Source organism: Ahaetulla prasina, chromosome 1 (assembly GCF_028640845.1).
Source record: "Ahaetulla prasina isolate Xishuangbanna chromosome 1, ASM2864084v1, whole genome shotgun sequence".
Lineage (NCBI taxonomy): Eukaryota > Metazoa > Chordata > Lepidosauria > Squamata > Colubridae > Ahaetulla > Ahaetulla prasina.
The window spans coordinates 198890177-198902719 of NC_080539.1; the positions used below are offsets into that span (position 1 = coordinate 198890177).

Genomic DNA, 12543 nt, shown 5'->3' on the forward strand with positions numbered 1-12543 from the left:
AGCCGTATGGAGAGATTTCAGAATAACAGCTTCCACTTCGACTTTCAATAGAGACTTAAAATACATTAACTTAGAAGGTAATGTTTATGCCTTTTAATAAAATGTGTTAGTCAGAAAAGACGCTGCTAGACTCTTCTGATTTTTTTTGTTACCCTACGCTAAGACAGCTTTCTTCCTGCAATGTCCCGAGTTTACCAGTTGATCTCAATCTATTTTCTGCTAAACCCCTGTGTACTATGTTCTTCTCCCTGTCTATAATCCATTTTAATGTATGGGATCTGTGTGTGTGTACTACTGAACACTTATTTTATTAATATATGCACAAAATAAGTAAGTTTGCTCTCTGTGCATTACCTATTTCATAGTGTCTTAACATCCCTGAAACTGATAAGAATGCATATTCAAACCCAAAATGTTGATTTTAACAATAGTTTTACAGACACATGACATAATTTTATAACAGCTAACAAATATCCAGCATGAAATTAAATGCTTCATCAGGCAGCTTTAGAAATATGAAGTATAAAAAAAATGTATAGCTGTATTATTTTCTCTAGCGTTTTCGAGAGCAAATGGATTTGTCCTCCATATACAGGCAGTTCTTGCTTAATGACTGCTCTGTTTAGTGACTATTCAAAGTTATGCCAGAGCTGAAAAAGTAACTTTATAACTGGTTCATGCACTTATGAACCTGTGGTCTGAGGTCACCATTTGCACACCTCAACTTCCAACAAGCAGAATCAATGAAGAAGCCAATGGTAAAATTGCATGGTGCAGTGATGTAATAATTCACTTAACAATTGTGAATGACTCATTTAACCATAGTGGAAGTGAGGTTGTATGGTCACAGGATCTCTCACTGAACAACATGTTGCTTAGCAATGGAGTTGCTGGCCCCAATTATGGTTGTTAATACACAATCACACATATACACACACAACTGTGTGAAAGTGTCTTTTTACCAGCACTCTTGGACAATATTGTCTGTGAAATGAAGCAACCAAGTAGGCCAAGCCATCCTTATGGTTCTTCCCTCAGTAGCTTCTTTATTCACCCGTAGGACTGCATTTAGCAATACCAAGTTGGAAGTCTTCTTTGACAACAAAATTCCCTCTTGCTGTCTTCCTCCTTCACCATTCTGTCCACCCATCTGCTCTGACACTTCCACTGAAAGAGATCAAGGGAATAGAGGACAAGATAACTCACCTTTTCTAGAAATGGAGAAGCTGAGATTGGCTTATGATGGTAGAGACTGAACATTTTTTTATAACTACCCCAGGGACAACAGATCCCATTGCGCTGCAAGGAGGCATCAACCATCTTCTTTAACCATGGGGCTACTATTATTACATCCAGGCTCATGTAATCAATAAACTGTTCTGGTTCTTCCTTCAACATCTTGGTGAAGGTGCAAAAAAAGTAAGGAAGGTAGAGTAGTTAATACATTTTGCTCCTTTCAGCTTTGGAGTTTTTAAATGGGGATCATTCTGATGATCCTCATTCTGTTTTTGATCTTTTCCATGAAAGAGTTCTTCCACACATATTCCAGCTGACGGCCATCAAAATACAGTAATCTTTGCTTTAATAAAAAGAAAATCATTGTAGAATATTGTATATCATGGTACTATATGAAATAGTAGATAAAATATGATTTAAAAAGTAATGGGGTAGATAAGTTATTGCTTCTATCTTTATATGAGTTCTCTGAAAATTATGAGAGCCTGACATGTATTTCCTTTCCCTTGTCTACAACATACAAGAAGATGACATGCAGATCGATGAGAAGTGCGTAGAAACAGGTAATCACTTCTAGTTTAGATGCATAGAAATTATGTCTTTCGTTACTGCCGTTTGAACTGGCCAAAATCCCAGTATGTGTAACCCAGAGGCCAAAAAGAAGATTCATTTGTAAGAAACGTTGAACAAAATGGCCTCTAGTAACATTGCAAAAATGTTAACATTATGTGTATGTTGAGAGAGCTATAAACACAGGCATAAGTCCAGTCATATCAGCTGTTGCTTCAGCTAGAGAGAATCATCAGTGTAGAAATCTGCATTTGTGTAGTCTGGTTATGCAGTTCCTTCCTTAGACACATTTGATGCTGAATTTAGAGAGCTCACTATGCCACATTTTGACCTAATTCATGGAGCCATTTCCTGCAGTTTTTCTTCTGACTTTTTTTTATCATGATCCTAATTTATGGTTTTAACTTTTATAATTTTGAACAATTTTATTGCTTGGTGTTAGGATTTTTTAATGGAAAGGCTAAAATAAGATATAAATAACAATGTTAAAATCTAGCATTGTGGTTTTTAATTACTTTTGTAACAGTTGCACAAAGAATGTTCTTGAGCTAATAATAAAGCCATTTTTGTAAACACAGTCCTATTTTTCATGTTTCAATAAAAATCTGAAATAAGAAATGCGGAGGAAGTGAATTAGGTCTCCCCTCCTACCAGATGCCTCTGTCATCATCCAGTTTGGAATTCATTCCACGGCACAAATACTTTTAAATAAATACCAAAATCAATCATGGATTTGCCCCATGAATGTGTAATTTGATTTTACAAAAGGAGATTACAAGAGGATCTCATTGTACCTTCCAATTGCTGCCGCAATGGGAAATTGTTTCTGATGTGTTGGATTGTGATTATATTTAACAAAAATATCACTAAAATAAAATTTATTTTTGCTCCCTGGGTGACTTTAAAAGATGAAGAGACTTTTGAGTCTGGTAAGTTCCTGCAATGTCCTTTGCTAATGATAAGAATCTCAGAATTACGTAACATAGAGATTAAAGAAATGCTCCATTTTTGTGTCTGTATGATAGGTATGTGTTTATGATAGATATTTTTTCAGCCTGTCTGTGTATTTTTATAACCAAGTCTAGGAAATGTGAAACAAATTGGCTTCTTTTTCCCAAATAATCATTCAAATTTGAATTACAATAAAAATTGTAGGGCTATGCAAGAGACAGAGAAGACATCTGGAAGTTAATGAGATTACACTGCATAAGCGTAATTGAGTGGCTAATCTACTTTATTATTCTTGATGATTAAGAAGTATCCACGTTGGTGCTTCCTTACCAAGATATTTTTGTATGTTAAAATCCAAAATAGTACAGACCAGAGGCATATCTGTCTGCACCCTGAGAAATTAGCCTTAAAATAGTTTGAAATACCAGCAATAGTTACCTTTTTAAAGAAATTCTTTAAAAAGCAACTGCCTTTCTGTTGTGAATTATCTCTTGAAGATTCCCCCCCACCCTTTCACGTTGTGCAGGTAGATTGAAGTGATGTATGTCAATCATTCTTGTGAATTTTCAGCTTTTGTGTTAGCTCAGGCTGGTAAGAAGCCTGTTATTAGAACACAGCAGCCTGCAATTACTGCAGGTTCAAGCCCGGCCCAAGGTTGACTCAGCCTTCCATCCTTTATAAGGTAGGTAAAATGAGGACCCAGATTGCTGGGGGGGCAATAAGTTGACTTTGTAAATATATAAATAGAATGAGACTATTGCCTTATACACTGTAAGCCGCCCTGAGTCTTCGGAGAAGGGCGGGATATAAATGTAAATAAATTAATTAAAAAACCTCCAAAGGGCTAGCACGAAGGAAAATCTAAATTTCTTAAAAGCTTTGAAATGCCAGAAGATTAAAATTGCTGTAGCTAGCCTTGAAAATGATTAACTTGTTTCAATTTGAAAGGACTTGTGGGGAAAGTTAAGATAAAAAGACTGACTCTTGGTAATGAAGTTATTTTTAAATGCGCAGACCATGGACAAAGAATGAACTGAAATCTGGAATAAAAAGGCATGTATCTGACAGGATGTAAGTTGAGAAGGTCTGCTTGGGCTGATGCTGATGCTTAAGTTGAAGTCCTGGGGAAACCAAAGATGGACGCATGCACTAGTTTTGTAGGCACTTATAAACACGTGTTGAAGTCTCTGCTGAAAATATGGACCGGGACTCGTTATGCACGGTCACTCATGCCCTCGTCACTTCCCGTCTGGATTGCTGCAATGCTCTCTACATGGGGCTCCCCTTGAGGAGCACCCGGAGTCTCCAACTGGTACAGAATGCGGCCGCACGGGGGATTGAGGGAGCTCCCCGTAGCTCCCATGTAACACCTCTCCTGCACAGGCTGCACTGGTTGCCGGTGGTCTTCCGGGTGCATTTCAAGGTGTTGGTTATCACCTTCAAAGCGCTCCATGGCATTGGACCGGGATATTTACGGGACCACCTGCTGCCGCCAGTTACCTCCCATTGTCCGGTGCATCCAATGCGCTCTCACAGGGAGGGCCTTCTTAGGGTGTCGTCAGCTAGCCAATGTCGGCTGGCGGCCCCCAGGGGAAGAGTGTTCTCTGTGGGGGCCCCGGCTCTATGGAATGAGCTGCCGGTGGGACTCCGTCTTCTCCCTGATCTCCGGACCTTTAAATGCGAGCTCAAGACTTTCTTTTTTCACCAAGTGGGGCTGTCCTGATTGATTTTAATATGCGGGGGTTTAGAGGGTTTTTAACAGGGTTTTAGTTTTTGTAAAAAAAATTTAGCTAATATTTTAAGTATATAGCAGTTGAATTAGATTTTTAAACTTGTTATAGTATTTTAATTTGTTTTGGATTTTTGTTGTTTTATTTGCTGTACACCGCCCTGAGTCTTCGGAGAAGGGCGGGATATAAATGTAAATAAATTAATTAAAAAACCTCCAAAGGGCTAGCACGAAGGAAAATCTAAATTTCTTAAAAGCTTTGAAATGCCAGAAGATTAAAATTGCTGTAGCTAGCCTTGAAAATGATTAACTTGTTTCAATTTGAAAGGACTTGTGGGGAAAGTTAAGATAAAAAGACTGACTCTTGGTAATGAAGTTATTTTTAAATGCGCAGACCATGGACAAAGAATGAACTGAAATCTGGAATAAAAAGGCATGTATCTGACAGGATGTAAGTTGAGAAGGTCTGCTTGGGCTGATGCTGATGCTTAAGTTGAAGTCCTGGGGAAACCAAAGATGGACGCATGCACTAGTTTTGTAGGCACTTATAAACACGTGTTGAAGTCTCTGCTGAAAATATGGACCGGGACTCGTTATGCACGGTCACTCATGCCCTCGTCACTTCCTGTCTGGATTACTGCAATGCTCTCTACATGGGGCTCCCCTTGAGGAGCACCCGGAGGCTCCAACTGGTACAGAATGCGGCCACGCAGGGGATTGAGGGAGCTCCCCGTAGCTCCCATGTAACACCTCTCCTGCACAGCCTGCACTGGTTGCCGGTGGTCTTCCGGGTGCGCTTCAAGGTGTTGGTTATCATCTTCAAAGTGCTCCATGGCATTGGACCGGGATATTTACGGGACCGCCTGCTGCCACCAGTTACCTCCCATTGTCCGGTACGTCCAGTGCGCTCTCACAGGGAGGGCCTTCTTAGGGTGCCGTCAGCTAGCCAATGTCGGCTGGTGGCCCCCAGGGGAAGAGCGTTCTCTGTGGGGCCCCGGCTCTATGGAACGAGCTGCCAGTGGGACTCCGTCTCCTCCCTGATCTCCGGACCTTTAAACGCAAGCTCAAGACTTTCTTTTTTCACCAAGCAGGGCTGGCCTGATTGATTTTAATATGGGGAGTTTTAGTGGGTTTTTAACAGGGTTTTAGCTTTTGAAAAATGTTAGCTAATATTTTAAGTATACAGCGGTCGAATTAGATTTTTAAACTTGCTATAGTATTTTAATTTGTTTTGGATTTTTGTTGTTTTATTTGCTGTACACCGCCCTGAGTCTTCGGAGAAGGGCGGTATAAAAATATGAATAAATAATAAATAAATAAATAAAATATTGCAAGCTTTTGAGTTTGAGAAAACCTTCATCAAACTGATTAGAAAAAGAAATGGGGAAGAACTTTTTGAGTGATTGATTGTAGAGCCATCTCTGCAATAGATTGATGTGACAGAGACCTTCAAACCTGTAAATGGAGGTCTCGGCAAATGGAGGTTACTTCTATTCTTAGAAGTAACATGTAAACTCTACAGTATAATAGACATGGCTGCTGGATGATCAGAGAATTCCCCTCTTGGGCTCTCTCTTTTTCTCGGCTACTCATCAGGCAAACTTGCAACTCAAAACCTGACACTGATTTTGTGCAATTCTCCCAATAAGGTTTTTATCATTATAGATTTTATGTCCTCATGCCTATTGCTGCTACTAGTTTTTTGTGTTTGGTTTTTGTAAAAATTGCCAACTTTATGCTGGTCTGATCATACTGAATAATCTGCATGCTTTTCTGCTTTATATCATGAGTGATATAAATTAAAAACTCTTTTAATTTGACATTTCCTATCCTTCCATTTTATGCAATGTAACAGAGGAACTTAAAGAAGGTAGTTTATCTTTTTCTTTTATAGACTTTAAATTATAGGCAAATTCTGGGCTTTTGCACAACGACTAATTAATGTGCTCCTCCAAGCAAAGACAGATGAATATATGCAAATACTTTATAGGATGGACATTAAGACATGTTTGGCAATGAAACCCTATTTGATCATTTATAAACTAAGCAATTATTCTGAATGTAGAATTCTTCATAGGTGCTGAGATGCTACACTTATTTTGATATATCAAAAAGATTTCTTGCTTTGTCCATTAATTACAGAGTGAAGACTGTGCTTATGAGCTTACTTCAGCTTACAACAATCATGCAATATTGATTACCTTTGAGATCTGTAAAACAAAGAAAAACTGAAGTAAGATCATAAGCAGAGTCACAGTTCCAATTGTGGTCATTAAACAGGGACTACATGTAATAAATTAAATCTCTCTACTGCCCGGAAAAGGCAGAAATCATTTGATTAATCAACTTTCTGGACATGCTTGCTTTCCTCCAGGTCATTTCTGGCTTTCATTCAGGCCAATTTATGGAGTTTGAGTCCCTATCGAGAAAGAATATTAATAAACAAAGCTCTATATAATAACAAATTACACAGACTGAAAACTAGTGAACCACCAGGCAGTGTTAACCATTATGGAACTGGCAGATTTATGGCTTTGGAAATCAGTCTCACTCAGGAAGCTTGAGTTCAGTTCTTGGATGAGAAGCTAAATATTTTCAAAGGGAAAAAAACCAAGAAAGTCCAGTTGCCTTTTGAAAAAGCACCTTTAGGACAACCATGACCTGGATATTTCAGAATCTCCATAAATTTTAGAAAGATCATACTGTACTGCCTTTTTCCCCACTTCCTATCCAAATTCAACTGTCATCTTTAGTCTTTGAATCCACATTTATTAAACTAATTTTATAGGCATGCTTACTGCAAATGGCTCCTACATATTGTGTTTCATATATGTTGATCCAATGTATACTTTAGAAAACTATTATTCACTATAACAAACCCAAAGAAAAATCAAAAAAGGATGTTAACTTAATTTGATATCACTGAATAATTTGACAATATTTTGAAAATCAAATGCTTAAGTTTTATAATTGAAGGACCTCTGTTGCTTATGCCTTTTTTTGAATGCCGAGTTCATAAATTAGGCTTTTCCTTTTGCTGGTAGTATTACAAATGAAAATTATATTTCTTGTATATGAAAGTCTTAAGGCTATTGCTACATTTCTTATTCTTTATTTTGTATCTCTATCTCTCATTTCAGAAGAAGAAGAATTCATTGGATCTGGTCAGCCGATGTTCATTAGTACGTAGCCAGTTCTGCAACTGGAGAATTGTGTTCAGGGGCACCAGGCTACTAAATAGTTTGTATCTGATGCATTGTATTGGTGTTTTCTTCTTGACTACTATATTCCTTTACTTACTTCTGCTTTGTTATTGCTATGTAGGCTTCAAAAAAGTCAAATGAAGTACTCTTTTTGAAGTCCTGCATATCCACTTCCTTTAATTCTCACAGTTCCTTCTTATGCATAAAATGTTTGTGACTAACAGTTTAGTTATAAAGACATATGAGTTCAAGGGAAGCCACTGATATATCAAGAAAAATTTATTACTGGCTTGTTTCTAAAACAAAAACAATGGAAATGTAAAAACTGTCAAGTTAGAACCCTTGGAAAATACATTAGTTGAATTGCTAAATCTTAGTTAGATAAATGTAATAGAGGCCAGGGACTCTGAAAAACCATACGAATCAGACAAGTACAGTATGTATCTCATTTCAGAACTTCAGCCTTTTAGTTAGTATCAAATGGTCCAAAAATAAGTCATTCTTTGTGAGGTGAAGTGGTTGGTAATAGCCAGAAACAGATGTAACAGAAGTCCCTTGCTTGTGTGGCATATTTCTGTTGTTCCAAAACAAAAGGAAGAAAGGACAGCTTTAGCAGAGAGAAAAATCAGGCAATAGACAGAATGTCCAAATTGAGGATTGAGGATAAGGGATAAATTTGCTAAACAAAGTTGTTTAGACAGACTTAGCAATATGCATTTTTTATGATGTTGGGATTTTGTGTTTTCATAGAAGGATTTTTTTTTACACTTGTTGAAATAAGCTACAAAATCAAACAATATCCACTTACAACACAGCAGGTGGAAACTTCCATGATTAAATGATCATGGAAACCTTTCTTCCCCTGCAGAAAGATTTATTAGTTCAGAAAAACCCAACTGATGGCAAAATACAGCTCACAAGTATATCTGGCTTCTTTCCAACAATAAAAATATTTAACATCTAACATTTTGCAACCCATTCATAGCACCAAAAAGCTGCTGCCTGAATCTGCCACCAACTTATTCTACTTAATACCCCAAAGTAGCAGACATGGTACTGTATTCCTTGCCTCTTCCAGAGAATTCTTTGCTATTAACCAAATGGAGGGAATAAAGGAATTTTGGGATTTTAGGGAGGATTAGAAAGTCCAAAATTTGGAATGAACTGTGAAAGCGAATATCTGAAATGCCTCAAATATTGCAGGCTATCCATATGATTCAGTTATCAGTTTCTAAGATCTGTACGTGTCTCCATTTTCCAGCTGGGTTCCGGAGAAGTATGCGTCTGTGCCGTAGGAAATGCAATTACAGTCACCTGGCATGTCAGGCACATTGTCTTAACAGTTGCTATGGTGCTGTAGCACCACCTTATGAAGAGGTGGTGAGATATCAAAGGCAACCAGGTGATCGAAACAGATTAATTGTACTAATAGGTAAGTAGCAACAATTAAACTGTTCCTTGTTTAAAAAGTGATTACTGTGGCCAAAAAAAAGAATGCATAAAAGAGAGAAAACTTGCATTAGTTCAAGGAAAAACAATCTCATCGTAGTACAGTTATTTTTAAAAATGCAAGTATATCGCATCTTTGTAGAACTGGGTCATAATTTGGTGACTTCGATCTGTATTTCTTGTCTATTGTCTTCTACGGAAAATGTCGCTATTCTATTGTATGTAATTAAGTGGTATAAATTTTTTATTCAGGGCATTTTTATTCAATAGTTTCTTTCATACTTAGGTCCTTCAGGTGTTGGTGTGAATGAACTACGGAGACAACTTATTGGTATTAATCCTCACCTGTTTCGAAATGCAGTACCACGTATGTATATTTTAAATCTTAAAGCCTACTATTGAAAGGAAATGAAACATTAGAATTTCACTAATTGTGGTCTGCATTTCGTTATTTATAATTACCACTGACTTTTCCCCAAATTAAGAGAGGATTCAGAAGAATCCAGAAGAGAGGATTCATTTTAAGGCTGATTTGGAAACCTAAACACTTTCACACGCCATCGTTCTCAATACCTCCAACCAGTTTAAATCAGTGGTAGCATTCAAATGTTTTTACTACCAGTTCTGTGGGCGTGGCTTGGTGGGTGTGGCAGGGGAAGGATATTACAAAATCTCCATTCCCACCCCTCTCTGGGGCCAGCCAGAGATAGTATTTGCCAGTTCTCCGAACTGCTCAAAATTTCCGCTACCGGTTCTCCAGAACCTGACAGAACCTGCTGGATTTCACCCCTGGTTTAAATCAGTGTAAGATTTTTGTGTGAAAGAAGTTTCTTAATACATCCTAAAGTCAAAATCTTTCTCGTTATGAGATTAGACAGTTATGGTTGCTACCTAAATAAAAAGGAAACATTACACTTTCAGAATTGGAAGCAAATACGATCAGTACATCTTTAAGAAATGCTTGGATGGAATCAGTTACTAGCACAACAACATGTTCATTGTCTTACATTTAAAACAGGACAAATGTGAACACTGATCTGTCATAAAGTTATTATTTATTTATTTATTTATTTATTTATTTTGTCACACAGTATATATAAGCATAAGCATGAAATAACTATAAAATATATAAGCATATATATAAATATGAGTATGTAATAACTAAATTAATCGGATATAACGAAAGGAAACAATAGGACAGAAATGGTAGGCACTCTTGTGCTCTTATGCATGCCCCTTACAGACCTCTTAGGAATGGGGTGAGGTCAATGGTAGATAGTTTTGGGTTGAAGATTTTGGGATTTTGGGAAGAGACCACAGAGTCAGGTAGTTTATTCCAAGCATTAAAAACTCTGTTACTGAAGTCATATTTTCTGCAATCAAGATTGGAGCGGTTAACATTAAGCTTAAATCTATTGTTTGCTCATGTATTGTTGCAATTGAAGCTGAAGTAGTCTTTGACAGGAAGGACATTGTAATAGATGATTCTATGAGTTAAACTCAAGTCATGTCGAAGATGGCGTAGTTCCAAATTTTCTAAATCCAGGATTTCAAGTCTGGTGGCATAAGGTATTGATGTCAGAAATGTGGTATGAGTTTCAGACAGTCGAGCTGTATTCAAGAATTGGTCTAGCAAATGTTTTATATGCTCTGGTTAGTAGTGCAGTGTTTTTGGAGAAGTTATGCAAGATTAAGTTTACAACTCTTAAAAGCTTTTTTTGCGATGTGGTTGCAGTGGGCTTTGGCACCTAGATCATTTGATATGAAAACTCCAAGGTCTTTAACAGGGTGGGGGCCATCTGTAAGGTAATGTCCATCAAGCTTGTACTTAGTGTTTGGGTTCTTTTTTCCAATATGTAAGACTGAACATTTGCTGATAGAAATTTGGAGTTGCCAAGTTTTTGACCATTCCGACATAAAATCAAGGTCTTTTTGAAGGGTAGCTGTATTGTTGGTGGTGTTAAATAGTTTAACATCGTCAGCAAAGAGAACACAATTACTTGTAATTTGTAATGACAGAGATCATTAATGTGTAATATGAAGAGTGTTGGTCCACAAGTTAGCTTAAAAGGAGGCTTCATTTTTTTTCTTGGTGGTCGTTATCTGGAGTAATTTCTAGAGAGTCTGATTCTGGGGGACAGCTTTCTCAGGTATGCACATCAGGATTCACGGATTTGAACTTTACAAAAAGAGGACCCTCTGGAAAGGAATGCCTTTTATTTAAGCATATACCAAATAAGCAGCCCAATATAACATTGAGTATTTAGCTTTACACTAAAAGTATGTTCTAGTAATTATTTAAAAGTATTGCAATAACCATAATTTGTCCTTTTTAAAAACAGATACAACCCGTGCTCAAAAGAGCTATGAAGAGAATGGTCGAGAATATCATTATGTACCAAAGGAAACATTTGAAAATATGGTGTACAATTACAGGTAATTTGTATTTAGATTCACATTTTTTGTTCTTTCATCAAATTTCAAAATTCTGTGCCCAGATACCAGGATAGCCAGTCAGCAGAATTAAAAATGTATTTCTGTCACTCAGTTTTCTTATTTGAAAAATAAAAATGTCCTTTTACACATGAAATATTATTTAATTCACTATGGTAAATATGTAGTGACAAAGGCAAAGCCGAGCATGCTAGGAATTTGAAAATATAGAACATAGAATAGTAGAATTGGAAGGTACTTCAGATGCCTTCTAGTCCAGCCTTCTGTTCGAGCAGAAAACTGTTCCATTTTAGACAAATGGTTGTCCAGTTTCTTTTTGAAAACTTCCAGTGATGGAGCACCCACAACTTCTGAAGGCAAGATATTCCATTGGTTGATTGCTCTCACTGTTAGGAATATTCTCCTTAGTTCAGTGGTGGGTTTCAAATTTTTTTAATACCAGTTCTGTGGGTGTGGCTTGGTGGGCATGGCTTGTCTTGACAGAAGTTGCTGCAATTAAAGAGAGAAAAAAAGTGACAGCACTGATTCCAAATTAGAGCATGGCAGGACTTTTCTCGTCTCCCTAAATATGTAAAAAAGACTGCTGCCCCTTCATATGCTGCTTGAATTGAGGTGCATGCTTTCTCCTGGCATTATTAGAAAGATATTCATTACGTAGCCTCTTTTACAGTCCTTGCTTTGAAATGTGCTCATCTCCCTCTCTACTTACCACATTTACAGAATGTTGGAGTATGGAGAATACAAGGGACACCTCTATGGGACAAGTATTGATGCAGTACATGCGGTGCTTGATGAAGGGAAGATCTGCATAGTGGATTTAGAGCCTTATGTGAGTCACAGAAAACCTATCACATTGAAGGTTTAAGCGATCAATCTTGAGTCCGTCCTTAAATAATTTTTTTTTTTTGGTGCCTTCAAATCAACATTGACTCTGGCAATTGCTAATTTGCT

At 37.3% G+C, this 12543-nt stretch overlaps 1 protein-coding gene across 1 annotated transcript in view; it reads left to right on the forward strand.

Moving 5' to 3' along the window:
• The window catches only part of MPP4 (MAGUK p55 scaffold protein 4), a 28307-nt gene that overhangs the window by 10207 nt on the left and 5557 nt on the right, over positions 1-12543 (forward strand). The window contains exons 9-16 of the mRNA XM_058187251.1: positions 1761-1799; positions 2715-2735; positions 6342-6356; positions 7627-7668; positions 8951-9121; positions 9425-9505; positions 11481-11574; positions 12313-12421. Of these exons, the coding sequence (XP_058043234.1) occupies positions 1761-1799; positions 2715-2735; positions 6342-6356; positions 7627-7668; positions 8951-9121; positions 9425-9505; positions 11481-11574; positions 12313-12421 (572 nt within the window). The remainder of the gene's footprint in view (positions 1-1760; positions 1800-2714; positions 2736-6341; positions 6357-7626; positions 7669-8950; positions 9122-9424; positions 9506-11480; positions 11575-12312; positions 12422-12543) is intronic.